Consider the following 16,383-nt stretch of genomic DNA (forward strand, 5'->3'; position numbering starts at 1 on the left):
GTACACGCACACACACAGTACACCACATACGCACACATAGCACACAACACACACATTTATACGTAGAGCACCTCACACACTTAAGCTGTGTACACACGGGGGAGATAGGGGCTGAAATCGCTGGAAACACACCGCATGCAGTACAATACAAATCCATACACACTACAACACACACCCAAAAACAGTACAACAAACACACAACTCCTGGCTTCAATCAATACTATGGAGACGGACCACGATAAAATGGCCGCCCCATAAAGCAGACAGTTCTCTGAAACTGTTTGCGGTATGGGGGCGGCCATTTTATCGTGGTCCGTCTGCATAGAATTATTAATTGAAGCCAGGAGGGGAGCCGGGACGCGCAGACAGGTAAGCCTGCGGCGATGGGGGTGGCACCGGCGGCCGGGGTGGGGGGGGGAGGCGCCCCCCCATTAACGTCGGGGGTGGGGAGGCCGGCGGGGAGGGGGGGGGGCGCCCCCCCATTAACGGCGGGGGGGGCGCCCCAAACCAAGCTACGCCACTGAGAACACACACACTTAAACATTGCCAGGATATGCACAGCACACTACACACACATATATACGTAGCGCACCTCACAAACTTACACATTCGGCTGATATACACACAACACACACATAACACACAACTCACAGTACAACACACACCAACATTCACTACAACACACACCCAAAAACAGTACAATACACAGAACACACACTTAAACATTGCACAGATACACACACATAACATACCTCTAACAGCACAACACACACCCACATTCACCACACACACCCAAAAAACAGTACAACACACACAAAACACACATTTAAACTTTGCACAGATACACAAAGACACAACACACATACTGTATATACATAGCACACCTCACACACTTACGCATTGGACAGATACATACAATATAACACACAAAACCACATACATTACAACACACACACAAAAACAGTACGACACACACAAACACACAGAACACATAAAAAATAATTTGCCGTTTATTTAACAGTCTGTACCGGCAAATAAAAACTGTACCTAATGTACCATTTCTACTTTGTTCCCCATATCCGTCGCTCCAGTCCTCCAGTTGCACTGAGAAATCTTTGTCCTGGCCAATGCACCCATTGATCAATACAAAGTGGGTACACTGCACTCACCCTGTTAGTCAGTTGGATATCAGGCACTGCTCTGCCTTAAGGGTTTCCCAGACTCTTTTGGTTCATAGATAAGTTTGGTCGATGGGCATGAGTGCTGCATGCATTTGTTTGAATGTTATGAGTGTAAGAAATTGAAGAATAAGACTGAGATGAAGATTTGTCATGTTATAAAGTACAATTTACTCAATAAATCGTGAAAAAAATATGTTTACATAGAAGTACAATCAAGAAATGAAAGTAGGATTAAAAAATAAATTATGATTCAAACTGATAATTGTTTGGATGGCGGTGGCTTGCGAAACAAATCTATAGGTGGAGGGGGTATGGATATTGTGGGCATAATTGGTGTTTGGTACACCTACAGGGGGTACCCAGATGATGAGAAATTTTCACTACAGTATCACCGTAGGGAAATTTCCAATTGGGGTTCAGGTGGTCTTTTAGGGACCCCTTTACAATTCCGTTGGTCTCTTCTCCTGGAGCCTATGGTCTCCCTCAGTGATTGACTATCATTAAGGGAGACCGTAAGCTCAAGGAGAAGAGACCTACAGGATTGTAAAGGGTCCCTAAAAGATCACCTGGACCCCAATTGGGAATCCCCCTATGGTGACAATGTGACCGTGACACTGTAGTGAAAATCCCATCAATTGAGGGCCCCATGTAGGTGTAACAAACACCAATTATGCCCACAATATCCATACCCCCACCTATAGCTTTGTTTCACAACCCACCCCATCCAAACAATTATCAGTTTGAATCAGAACTTATTTTTTAATCCTACTTTCATTTCTTGATTGTACTTCTATGTACACTTACATTTTTTTCACGATTTATTGAGTAAATTGTACACTTTGTAACATGGCAATTATTTTTCTCAGTCTTATTATTGAACTTCTTACACTCAAACCTTATCAATGCACCCATTAATGATTGTGATGGCTGGATCAGTGGATTGGCTCGGCGGGTGTAGGGAAGAATTTGGCCCATTGCACCCATTCCCAGTGGGGCATTACAGTGGTGCGGGTAGCGTGCATCGCGTCATGACATCATGTGGCCAGGCCCGTGGACCTGCTCCCACACTCAGGGGCTGCCCCACTGTTTGGTAGAGATGCCCGGTGCATGTGCTTTACAGATCCACAGACCTCAGAGACTGCTGCAGGTTCGGTGAGGGGAGTGGCAGAGAGCAGTGAATTTTTAATTAATTATGGCGGGGTAAGTAACGCCCACCCCGGTCCCTTCGCACTCAGCGCCTGTAATTACACACCCTAGAAACTGTACAATTTGAAAGTATAGAAATGGAGTTGTGGCCACGTCCCTTTCTGATTTGGTATCGATTTCTGACCCTCAGATGTTGGAGGATATGTCATACAGTAGGTGCTAAATCTCAGGAGTGGATGTGGAATTCATCAACACATACAAGTTATCAACTCAGGAGCGTTGTGTTTCAAACAACAACACCACACCTGATTTCATTGCCGTCATTGAGTATCAATGCAAACACATTCTAGCATTATGGTGGAATCTATAACAAATTACAATCTTAGGTCTTTGGCACAGCATACAGTAAGATTACATTTTTCAGCAATTTTGGAAATAAAGAAACCCCAAGGGTTTCCCGGGCAACGCCGGGCGGGTCAGCTAGTATAAAATAACAGAACCTTGTCAAATCTCTATTACTGAAGCAACAGACATTCCAACAGACACGTTAGCCTTCCAATAGTGCCAGATACACATATGCCCCCAAAAGTGCCAGATACACATATGCTCCAATGGTGCCGGGTGTGCCACCACGGTGCCAGGTATGACCCCATGGTACTGGGTATGAGCCCACAGTGCCAACAATGCCCCTACAGTGCCAGCAACAAGTATGCCCCCATAGTGCCAGCAATGCCCCACAGTGCAAGTAACAAGTATGCCCGACAGTGCCAACAATGCCCCACAGTGCCAGCAATGCCCCACAGTGCCAGTAACAAGTATGCCCCACAGTGCCAGCAATGCCCCACAGTGCCAGTAACAAGTATGCCCCACAGTGCCAGCAATAAATATGCCCCCACAGTGCCAGCAATATGGTATGCCCCCACAGTGCCAGCAATGCCCCGATAGTATTTCCCAGCAGCAGCACACTCACCATTGACGCTGCTGCTGGGGAGAGGACAGTCCAGTGTCCCCCTGCCGTGTAGCTGCCGCCGCTGCTTCTCTCGGGGAAGGAGAGTACAGCACACTGCGTATCTCTCCTTCCCTTCACTGTGACTGGGCTGCCCGCCAATCAAAGTTCGCGGGCCAGCTCCTGATTGGCTGCCGGCCCGCAAGCTCTGATTGGCGGACGGGCGGCCAGTCACAGGGAAGCACACTGAGGGGTAGGAGAGATGCGCAATGCACTCTCCTCCCCTCCAGCAACCTGTCTGACTGCCGCGGCCGCCATTACAGGCCGGGCCACCGCGTACCCCCGAGCGGGTGGACGCGTACCCCCTGGGGTACGCGTACCACAGGTTGGGAACCACTGCCCTAGAGCATCAAAATATTTCCAAGGCACCCCTAGGCCAAATGCTTCTTATCGAGAAATTCAGAAAAAAAAAATATTAAATTAAATGCACTGTGTTTATATGTCACAGTTGAGGTGAGGGACAGAATTTGCTTCTGTTTGTCCACATATATTATGATTGGCAGCCGCAAGCACTGGTTTTCCCTGGTATATTGACCATAAATAATATGAATTGATCTTGGTCCACCAACCCAAGGTACCCCTGCAAGTGTCCTAAGGCACCCCAGGGTGCCTAGGCACACAGTTTGGGAACCACTGGCCTAGGCAACTATTTTTTTCCAGGTTGCCATGGTAATGCTGGAAGCTGGACCAGAGCTAGGTGCTATGACGCCGGGTTTTGATGTCAGTGTGCCTGTGGAGGGCCCCAGGCTGTGGTCAAGAGGGGAGAACTAGGTCTATATGATATGTGATTTTGTATACTGTATGTACTCCTGATGGCAAGATTACATGCTTGAAACGTTGAGATATATACTGCGTTCTGGCGAGTATACTTCTTGAGATGCGACAGAGTGGGAGTGCCTAGGCTGGGTATGACAATGTTTGCATTTCTGGCACCCCTCCATCCAAGATTGGACTTTGTTTTATACAGTATATATACACTATGATGAGATTGAGATGATATTCAACTTTATTGTCATTACCCCCACAGCAGGGCAACCCATAATGCCCCTTTCCCCATCCCAGGGAGCCAGGCATTGGGGGGAGAGAGATGACAGGCTGCCTCCACAGCATGTGCTGAGCTAGGGAAAGAGGTAGCGGCAGCCTGTCCTCTCTCTCCCTCTCATTTTTTTTTTCACGAGGGTGTGGCCATGCCCCCTCCCGGAGACCCCGCCTGGTGGCCAGGCTCCCTCCCTTTCTGTAACCCTGTATATAGTTCTGCTGGAATCCAATACACAGAGAGAAATTTTACATGATACACTTTTTGCTTTGTGTCCTCTTATTTCCACTCATTTTCAAATTGTCATTTTTTTAGTTACACAAGTGACACACTCAGGAAAGAAGAACATTTGCAGTTACAGCGGACAATAGGCCAACACAGTGCACAAATCATCCTCAATGATAACACCATTAACCTTTCCTGACACTTCCCATCCACAAAAAAGTAAACTGCAGTTGAACTAGAAAATGCAACATAACAGGACACAACTTTTACTACACAAATCTACCACTATTAAATGCAATATTTACAAAATGTTGGACAGGTAAAATGCGTGTGTCTCTATATAGCTACACTGTGGCCCTTATTCTGGTTCACTCAGGCAAATTCCTTCTCAAATGGACAAAACCATGTGCACTGCAGGGGGGCAGATGTAACATGTGCAGAGAGAATTAGATTTGGGTGAGCGATTTTGTTTCTGTGCAGGGAAAATACTGACTGCTTTATTTTTACACTGCAATATAGATCTCACTTTGAAGTAAAACCCCACCCAAATCTAATTCTCTCTGCACATGTTACATCTGCCCCACCTGCAGTGCACATGGTTTTGTCCTTTTGAGAGGGAGGGCCTGTATCAGCTGCGGGGTATGTACAGAGATGGTTAGATTCCTGATGTAAATAATTATATCTGAAATGTCAAATTAAGTCTGCAGTGACTGACAGTGTCTTCTCTCTATACAAGTCCTACAAGTGTCACCTTGATTTATGTATGAATATAATATGTCTACTGTATCTATCTCTCTATCTATCTATCTATTGATTTTATATACATTTTTGTATATAGCTGTCGCTGGCGCTATAGATATAGATCTCTCTCTCTCTCTCTCTCTCTCTCTCTCTCTCTCTCTCTCTCTCTCTCTCTCTCTCTCTCTCTCTATATATTTATGTTTATAGTAATTCTCCCCTCCCTGCAGTTACCCATTGACCAAGTTTCTACTGCCTTTACTCTGTGTTTTGACAGTGTAATATTCTCCTGTGGGAAGCGGTCATCTGTCAGACCACACTTAGGTCGACAGTCATTAGGTCGACCCCGGAAGGTCGACTGGCCCCAATGTCGACAGGGTTAAAGGTCGACATGACTTAAGGTCGACATGACTTGAGGTCGACATCGGCCAAGGTCGACATGGGTTTAGGTTAGGTCGACAGTCATTAGGTCGACATGAGTTTTTCACTGTTTTTTGAGCCGACATGTGCCGACAGGCGGTATTTCATGCCCTACCATCCACTAGGGCGTGGTGGGAGAATAAAATAGTGCCCAAAGCAACTGTGTCCATGTCGACGGTGTCGACATTCGGGTAAAAAAAACTGTGAAAAACTCATTTTGACCTAATGACTATCAACCTAAACACATGTTGACCTTGGCCCATGTCGACCTTAAGTCATGTCGACATTGACACATGTCGACCTTTAACCCTTTCGACCTTGGGGCCAGTTGACCTTCAGGGGTCGACCTAATGACTGTAAGACCTAAGTCTGGTCTGACAGATGTACCGATTCCTCTCCTGTACAGTTTGCGGCCAATAATGACAAGTGGCAGGGGCCTCCTGTCTAAAGTGACCTGGGCCCCCTGAAGGCTTTATCCAGCCCTGCACACTACAGCAGAGTTGCCGACTTTCAAATGCTCCTCTCCGGGAGAAGCCCGGAGAGGAGACTTTCATTACCCATTCGGGGGGCGGGGCTTAACTGTGACATCATACAGCCCTGGCCCCATTACGGGAAATAGACTAAATCACTGATTGCCATGGAGGGGGTGGGGCTAAAATGACACGAGTGTGACGTTTTAGCTCCGCCCCCTCCTCTGAGACCCGCAGATTGCGGCATTTAAATGCCGCGATCGGGGGGCTCAGTGGGGGTCCCCCTGATTCTGGGAGGGTTGCCCACCCTTCCGGGGGGCCGGGAGGGGACCCGATTTTCGGGAGACTCCCGGTAATTCCGGTAGGGTCAGCAACCCTGCACTACAGTCTTCCAGGTAGTGGATCCCACTTGCAATAGAGAAATTTGGGGTTTTCTTCCAATTCACAAAATCATCTATTCTGGCAGCATCATAGAAATACTGGGCAATGTCTCACACAGATCAATGATATAGGTAAAAGAACATAAATTAATGTATTAAAGACATGAAATCAAAGTTTAGTTTTTGTTGTTGTTGTTCTGTCTCATCAGAATTTCTATATGTGACACTGGGCCGGCTTAACCTACTATTGTGATATGACACTGCAGCCACATTCCTCATTGCTGGTTCATTCTGTACTGTCAGAGACACGCCTCTCAGGAGAGCCGCTCAGGTTGTGGGGAAGAACAGGATTTCCAGGTCTCATTCTGGTTACATACTTACGTATGCCTCCATGTATCATTGTGCGGATCTGTACCTGAACAGAACATGGGTACACAACACTGTGTGCCAGCTTGGATTGTAATGATCTGGGTTAATAAGCGAGTCAGCAGAAAATGGGCACATTTGGGGGGCATATGTCTCAGGTGATGCTGCTGTGCTTTCTCTTCATCCCTGTGATTTGTTCAGGTAAGATTTTAATGTACCACATTTGTTTACAGTTTATTTGTTGCAATTTAACTGGGAATAGCTTAATCCAGGCATGTCCAAACTGTGGCCCTCCAGCTGTTGCGAAACTACACATCCCAGCATGCTTTGCCATAGTTTAAGTATTCCCTAATAGCAAAACTGTGGCAAGGCATGATGGGACTTGTAGTTTCACAACAGCTGGAGGGCCATAGTTTGGACATGCCTGGCTTAACCTATAGTATATCTAGTGTAACACTGTGCCCATGGGAAGCACAGTGGTTAGCATTGCTGCCTCACAGCACTGGTGCGATGGGTTGGATTCCAATCAAGGTCCCTCTCTGTGCTGAGTTTGCATGTTCTCGCTGTATTTTCATGAGTTTACCATACATAGAATGACTCATTGTGAATGGAAATGGTTTAATGTTTGCCCTGTTTTCCTGTGTAGTTAAAATATAGGAAATGATGAATGATGATTAGCATATAGTACTATACGTATACGGTCGTTAGGTTGACACTATTAAGGTTCACATGCATTGGGTTGACCACTGAGTGTCAACAGGTCTTAGGTCGACGAATGAAAAAGGCTGACTTGGCTATGGTCGACATGGATAAAAGGGCGACACACGCAATGCTCGACATTCAACAGTGAAAAGGTCGACATTGGGTTTTCATGGTTTTTTTGAGCCAACATGTGCCAACAGGCGGTATTTCATGCCCTGCCATCCAATAGGGTGTGGAGGGAGAATATAATAATGTGCCGAGGGTAGCGAGGCACTGAGCCCCAAGCATGGCGAGCGCAGAAAGCACGCTGGGTCCCGCCCCCCCCCGCGCGCGCGCAGGGCATTAATTGCTGAATAGCGGCTGGTCACAGGTGCTGAGTATGGATGCACTGCGCAGGTAATAATGTCAGCGTTAGGAGATGTTAGTATTGAAGTCATGTTTAATTATCCATGCCTATCAAAACAATGTTCATTGTCCATTGTTTAATTACTTATAACAATGCTTCTAAAAGAGCGTGCGGTACTTGTGTAGTTTCACGGCGCCAGCATGGATAGTTCATACCCCCACTATCCATGTTGGCATGGAGTTGATTTTAGATAGCGTGGCGAGCGTAGCGAGCCACCGAGCCCGCAGCGTGGGCGAGCGAAGCGAGCCCCGCAAGGGGACTCCGACGCACGGCGCCATGAAACTACAGAAGTACCAAGCGTGCTAAATTGTCCTTCAGAAACCACACATGGTTCAGTCAGACTGAGTTCACATTGGTATTAGTATAAATGGAAGTTATCCATTGTTATCTGATCACTAGTTTAAAATATCCCCAAACATTAGGGATGTGCGCTACTGAAAAGTGGGCGTGGGCTTGGCAAAAGGGGGTGTGGCTTTGTGGGAATGCCCATGATCGTGAGCTACGCCAGAGGGCATGCTCAGGGCTCTATGAGCTGCTGGTATCCCCCCAGTCCCATTGTTTCTTATGAATAGATGCTGTGCGCATGTGCTTTTCTGCTCTGCTTAGCACTTCCAACAGACAATGACCCCCCCCCACCGCAGGACACTGCGGCCCGCGGGTAGGACAGCGGGACAATCCCAAAGAAAAGGGACTGTCCTGCAACAAATGTGACAATTTAGAGGTATTCTCTCACACACGAAGAGACTGTAATATTACTACAGATGGAGTCAGCCTCAAGCAGCCCGCCAGTGAGACATATCCGTAGTGCTGGTGGAGTCTGGCGGGGACCGGGGACCGGGTGCTTCCCTGCTCATCTCTGCTACAGGGAGACAGACAGGCAGGGAGCAGGCAGCTAGCGGGGGAGATGGGCAATGGTGGGAGAAGGCTGCAAGGGCTTCTGACAGAATGGGGTGCACGAGCGCCCCATTCTGGTGGACGGGCGGGGGATGGCACATGTTGATAGAATGGCCAGGAGCCGCTCTAATGCGGCTCCATCTGTAGGCCATTGTGCACTGTAATCTTAGACATCTTGGGTGTTCTGGGACGTTACTCACTGGCCTTGGCTAAGAGGTGATGCTTGGACCTTGGACCTAGAGGACCTCATCTCTAAATTAGTTGGATCCTATTTTTGCCATGTGTGCGGTGCTGTGTTTGACCCTGTGCTACATAATGACACTTCAGTCTCTTTTCAACTTTTTCCATGTCTGAAAGTACCCATTCACTATGCGATATACATGCAATTTGGCCACTTTTATGCAATTGTGGCAATCAATCTAATAATAAGCGTCCCAATTGCATGTATTTGACAGCAGGTCTTGCGATGCGTGGTTCCACGCACATGTCGCCGGAGCCTATTATTTGGAGTGGCTGCAGAAGCAATCCGCAAGATCGCGGCCAAGCCAGGAATATGGTCCTGCTGGTCCTGGGCGGATCAAGGGGGGGGGGGGGGTCGTGGGCAACTTCTCCAAGGGGAGAAGTCGTGCTAGTGTCTGGCCAGCTCTAGTGATCTGCACACTGCCTGCCAGACTCCTTGATGTAATAGCAGAGGATCATGGGCTGCACGCTGCTGCAGCCTGCTGCACACTGCCCACCAGACTCCTTGATGTAACAGCAGCGGGCTGCGGGCTGTACGCTGCTGCTGCCTACTGCACGCTGTCTGCAGCACACTGCCTGCCAGACTCCTTGATGTAACAGCGGCGGGACATGGGTGCTACGATTTAGTGTTTATGTTGACTGTGTTCACATTCTGGTTAAAATTTTTTTTTTACTTTTTCAATGTCGACCTTAACCAGGTCGACATATTGACCCTGTCGATCTTACCCATGTCGACCTAACGACTCTGTCGACCTAAAATCATGTCGACCTTCCTGCATGTCGACCTTAACTCATGTCAACCTAATGATGTTGACCTAATGCTTGTTGACCATAATGCTGGTGACCTAATGATCCATACCCAGCATACTTGCCTACTTTTGAAAACTAGTTTCAGGGAGATTATAGTTCGTAAAATAATTTTTCACAGCCCCCCATTGAGGGGGCGTGTCATGCTTCACCAAGAGGGTGTGTCTAGTTCCATATATGGAGAGATTGTGAAAAGAGATTGTGAACGTGGCACCTAGAAGCGTGGGTGTGCACTGCTACATCTGAGAGGAATCTTTTAAAATGATTTGTATCCAAATGTAGATGAGCCCCAAAGCTGTTAGTAAGAGCTACTATACATGGTTATGTGCTGGGAAATGGTGCTGATGATTCAATGTAAATTGATCCATCTCTCATTCCTTTTTTCCCCAAAAAATGTAACAGTGTAATGTGGGCTAAGTGAAATGAGGAAGATTGCTAGACTAATGAGGGAGAGAGGGAGATTGCTGCTATTTCAGGGAGTCTCCTGCAGAATGCAGGAGGGTAGGTAAGTTTGATACCCAGTCCAATATGAGTCCAGGCAGGCATAAGTATGTAATGCATTATGCTGATTCTCAGGTGCCGTGATTAGCGCTGGCAGTCCTCAGGGGACCAAAGAGTGACATAGCCTGGAAATCTTCCGGGAAGGCCAGCACCAGCATCGCAGCTCGGCCCAGTTGATTTCTGTGCATACCCCTTATGTGGTTAATTATACAGTGGTAAGGATGGCAGATATACTGTATTGGCACACATGGGACTTTATTCTGTATATAATGACACATTGCTACTTGTGACAAAACCCTTGTTCCTGAGCATAATCCACTTCCCTGATGGGGAGTTAGCAGCAAGCTGAGTGGCTTTGTCACTATTATACATTATGTTATTACAATAACATTCAGGAAAGTATGACAAATAGAATTTAGGAGGAACTGCATGACCTACATGCAGCGTTTGGGAGCTTCCATAAGTTTTTGCAGTGTACTGTAAATGATTGCCGCTTTAAAAAAACTGCAGATTTCTTACCAAATCGCTCACTTTCTGAATCTCTCATCTTATTACATTTCACCCTAGAGGTACTGCCATACCTCTAGTGTCTGTCAGAGGATAACAGAGCAGCCAGTGCTACCTGGAAGTGCAGATACTGGTAGCGCTATTTGAAAGAAATCCGCTAGGCAACAAGCATTACTATATACAATCTTACAATTGTATATAGTACTTCACCCCTAGCAACAAGCATGTAACACCTACCCCCTTACCCCAGCAATGAGCATGTAGCACTCCATAGCAACAAGCATGTAATTTTCCATAGCAATGAGCATGTAACATCCCCCTGGCAATGAACATGTAAATTTCCCTTGGGCAATGAGCATGTAATCCCCCATGGCAACAAGAATGAAACCCCTTGCAAGAAGCATGTAACCCCTGGCAACAAGCAATATACCTCTGGTAATGGGCCTTATTCAGATCTGATCTCAGTACAAATTTGTTCTCAAAATGGGCAAAACCATGTGCACTGCAGGTGAAGCAGATGTGACATGTATAGAGAGTTAAATTATTTACCCTGCACAGAAACAAAATAACTCATACAAATCTAACTCTATATATCTATACATTATACATCTGCCCAACCTGCAGTGCACATGGTTTTGCCCATTTTGAGAACAAATTTGTACAGCGATCATATCTGAATAAGGCCCAATGAGCATAAGCGGCACTTACAGTATGTGGTATAATATGTAATAGGCATTATAGTGTGTGTTTTATATTATGTAATGTGCATTACAGTGTGTGGTATTCTGTTTAATGAGCATTACGGTGTATAGCATTATGTGTAATGGGCATTACGATGTGTGTCATAATGTTTAATGGGCATTACAGTGTGTGGCATTATAGTTAATGGGCATTACAGTGTGTGGCATTATGTTTGATGGGCCTTACGGTGTTTGTGGAGAGGCACCTCTCCAATCATATGAGCTTACTTACCAATTAGTATTTGTGGAATATACCCCAAAATCACGTCATACTCTACCTTCAAATATTAATAAATAAATGTAAAGTATCACCAGAATGTATCTAGGGGGGAGATTTCTTCTGGGGTTATTTTTAAGCACAGAAAGAGGCCACATAAAAAAACTACAAGGGCTGCTTTCTAGAAAAATGTACTAAGTTCTGGAGTGCAAATCTTCCTCTAGCTTATCTCAGGTAGAGAACGCCATCTGTAGCATATAGCTTACAGTCCACAAATAGTACTGGGAGAGGGATCATTAAGATCCTTCCCCAGTACTTATCACAACTGCATGTGCGGTCGGAGGACTGGACTAGCAATGCAGCACCCGGCAAATAATAGTAAGGGATCGCTAATGTAATCACTTTACTATTGCACAATGCAGGGATGGGCCCTTATTGGAGCTTCTATCTCTGCATGTGAACAATGGCAAATAGCTGCTAAAAGAATCATACATATCGGGGCAAAAACCTTATAATAAATGAGTTCCATGAGTTCCAGATACCGACGGGTCTGCAGCTGTGCAACATACTGTGGCCCTTATTCTGGTCCACGCGCAAAGCTGCAAAATTAACAGTTTTCATGTGGATTAAACGCTGCCCGCCACCTTCACAAACGCTGACCCCTCCTCGCACGCCGAGTTCCCCGCACATGTGTGAATGGATGTTAGCATAAATATCCATTTGCAGCGTGCGTGCCCAGAGGAAATTATTCGATGCTCGCCGACCATCGAATGATTTCTACAGAGCTCGCAGACCTAAGATACCTCTGTGGCGTCTAAGATCTGCGGGTGCCCTGTGCGGGAAGCGAGAGAGCAGCTGATATCAGCTGTCTGCCCCCCCCCCGCACCAACGTCATCCAGAAATCACCATGGGATCGCCCATGAAACGCTGGACATTCCAATTGGTACAGCCAGTTGCCGCGGCCCCCCACCCGCACTGCTAGGTGCTCATGGGATGGTGAACAGGCAGTAAGCCGTGCCCGCTCGCAACAAGCGTCGGCAACTCTGCATGTGCCAAACATCGCTCCCGTGTAAACATGCAGGGAAGTGAACCAATTAGAATAACCCCCTGTATGTGATTCCACAAAGGTTACACTAGGAAGACTGGCGTAATACGATCAGCTCCAGACTTCTGTATGAGTTTGTTGTTTCTATGGGCCTTATTCTAGTTCACTCTTTCTGACAAAATCCTTCTTAGATGGACAAAACCATGTGCACTGCAGGGGGGCAGATGTAAAATGTGCAGAGAGAATTAGATTTGGGTGAGTTATTTCGTTTCTGTGCAGGGTAAATACTGACTGCTTTATTTTTACACTGCAATATAGATCTCACTTTGAAGTAAAACCCCACCCAAATCTAACTCTCTCTGCACAAGTTACATTTACCCCACCTGCAGTGCACATGGTTTTGTCCATCTAAGAAGGATTTTGTCAGAAAGAGTGAACTAGAATAAGGCCCAATATCACAATGTGTCTAATACTATACAGCTGGAGTTTTATACACTTTGCACTAGTTTCACGTGTTCTTTTGCATTATTAATATGCCAATACCTGTAAAACTGGATTAGAGACATAACAGCAGAGCTAGAGCATACACAAGACATGCACCTCCCCCCCCCCCCCCCCCCTCACATACCCCCTCACCCTGACTGCCAGGTTTGGCTTATTTGACATATTTGACATAGTCTGCATTATTGCATGATGAGAAACTTATATTTACTCTGTTTTCTTGTTTCACTGATTTTGTGAACTGGTGTAGAGGTGTCAGATATATAGGTAGGACGCAGGGCCTGATTATTAGCTGTACTCTATGGATCATTGCAGTGGTGGCTCCAGAGGAGGGGCTGCAGCACAATTTAAAATTCAGTAGGGGAGTCACATTGGGTATGGATCATTGAATAGACAGCCACTAGGTCAACAAGCATTCGGTCAACACCACAATGTCGACATGCATGGAGGTCAACATGACTTAAGGTCGACATTAGGTTAGGTCGACAGGGTCATTATGTCGAAACAAGCATTAGGTCGACATGAGGACACAGTCGACACTAAAAAAAAGTGCACCGCGTCCACTCGCCATGCATCGGGCACAGTGTCTCGCTACGCTCGGCACACTATTTTATTCTTCCACCATGCCCTAGTGGATGGTAGGGCATGAAATACCGCCTGTCAGCACATGTCGGCTCAAAAAAATTATAAAACCGTCGCCCTTTTGACCGTCGACCTTCACCATGATGACCTAATGCTAGTGTCGACCTACTGACCCTGTTGACCTAACCCCATGTTGCTCTTCATGCATGTTGGCCTTCATGCATGTCGACCTAGTGGTGTCGACCTAGACAGAGAGCTATACCACACCCACTGGGCATCACACCCTCATTCTCATCATGCTCCCCGACAGTCGGGATTCCGACAGTCATTACTCCGACGTCGGAATCCCGACTGGGGCTTCATTGCGCTCCCCCCGTTGTGCAGTCGGGATTCTGACGTCGGAGTAATGACTGTCGCTGTGTTATACCACACCCGCTGCAGGATATTTAATTGGATGCAATAATAAACACACTCTCGATACCCGCAGCATGTTGCCTATGTGGTCAGATCCGTGCAAATTGCTCTTGTCAAGCAGGCGTACATTCAGCTGTGCATCCGCACCTTAGCGACTGCCAGCCTGTCTGTGGTTGCTTAGAAAATGATAGGAACCAAACAAATGTGATAAAATGCATCCTGGGTCTCATTGCTTGCAGCCTTTTGTGAGTTTATTCCTATTACCTGCAAAATGGTAACAGGGGTTCTGTTATGGCACAATATGCAATAAGTCTCATCTCATGTTATAATAATATATTATGTATACTCTAGGGCAAGATCTGCTTCCGGCACCAGAAAATATCTCAATGGTCTCCGTCAACCTTAAACATTTTCTGCATTGGAACCCGATATTGGATGTCGGTGGAAAAGTTACCTACACTGTTCGGACCCAAGGGTATTGGCCGATTTATATTCCCTTTCTTCTCTTTGGGGCAAGTGCAGCCTATTTTGTTGAACTGTAATATAGTATCCTTTCTATAAGATATATATGTAAGACTTCATATGCCCAAGTACACTCATGTACAGAATATTGAGACACCTGTCTTGTAATGCATAGATCTTCCTATCTATTGTAAAGCAGCAGTAACATGTCAAGGCATGGTCTCCATGAGCTCTCCGAAGTACTGCGTAGATAGCACACACCATGCCTCCTCAATAATGGTCCATCATTTACTAATAGTCAATGGTGGTGGAACCTTGTCATAGTGACATGAATGTGTTCTATTGTGTTCACATCCAACGACTTAGGCAACTCATTTTGACAAACTCAGAGGAATGCTTCTTCAGCCATAATATGGTGGCAACAGGCCTGAGCGGTGGTGCATCGCCATGCTGAAAGAACCTGCTCCCATGAATGTATTATATGAATGGGTATACCGATAACTTGTACATTACGTCTGCCATTATATCAGGACCTCACACCATAACAGAGGACTGTCCCTGGATGGTCCATTGCCTCTTGGGGTTTTCTCCACCCTCATAATTGTCCATCTGTTGGAAATAGTTGGAACCTTGACTCACTGGAGGTATTCACAGTCATGTTGTGTCCAGTTGCAGTGCTTACCAGCCCAGAAGACGTAAAAAGCCTTGTGCCATGAGTTGTTCAATGGGACCAGAGTCCTGTACCGCATGGAAAAAAGTCAACTTTGCACTGGTCAAACACTGATGTTACTTGTGTCCTCAGCATTACATTTTGCTATTAACTATGGCAATATCACACACCAGTTGGATGTTACAAAGTATGCCATATGGCATGGCCTATAATTGTCCAGAGTTTTTTAACGGCGACAGTGGTGCTGGATGTCATCCCTGATGTTGTGTAATTGTGGTGCAACCTTTAAATAGTTGTACATGGAAATCCAAATGATGTGTTCCTCATTACTGAAATGCTTAGATATTGAGTCAGCTATTTAGCAGTGCAGACATGTGTACAGCACCAGCTTTAGTCCTTCAGTCTAAGTTGAGAATTGCAAAGCACTTGACTTCGGGTTGCCATTGCTTAAATCATAGGCGTAAATATATTAATGGATCATTAGAACATTAGATCTAAATCTGGACAAAACAAGAGCATTCTCTGGGGTTAGGTCTTCCTCCAACTATTTAACGCACAATGGGGGAAATTTACTAAGATGTAAATGGGCAATCAGAATCTACTTCTTATTTAGTTAGCACCCCCTAGAAGATAGTAGACAGGATCTGATTGGTTGCCCAGAGCAACATCACATGTGAAGTAGAATACACATCTTAGTAAATTTCCCCCAATAGCTTTCTTTGGGTTT

General features: G+C 46.1%; 1 protein-coding gene across 1 annotated transcript in view; it reads left to right on the top strand.

The window, feature by feature from the left end:
• The first annotated feature begins 6,821 nt into the window (after nucleotides 1-6,821).
• The window catches only part of IL20RB (interleukin 20 receptor subunit beta), a 40,652-nt gene continuing 31,090 nt past the window's right edge, over nucleotides 6,822-16,383 (top strand). Inside the window, exons 1-2 of the mRNA XM_083174793.1 lie at nucleotides 6,822-7,169; nucleotides 14,876-14,999. Of these exons, the coding sequence (XP_083030919.1) occupies nucleotides 7,097-7,169; nucleotides 14,876-14,999 (197 nt within the window). The 5' untranslated portion in view covers nucleotides 6,822-7,096. The remainder of the gene's footprint in view (nucleotides 7,170-14,875; nucleotides 15,000-16,383) is intronic.

Source organism: Crinia signifera, chromosome 3, assembly GCF_055691185.1.
Source record: "Crinia signifera chromosome 3, ASM5569118v1, whole genome shotgun sequence".
NCBI classification, from domain to species: Eukaryota; Metazoa; Chordata; class Amphibia; order Anura; family Myobatrachidae; genus Crinia; species Crinia signifera.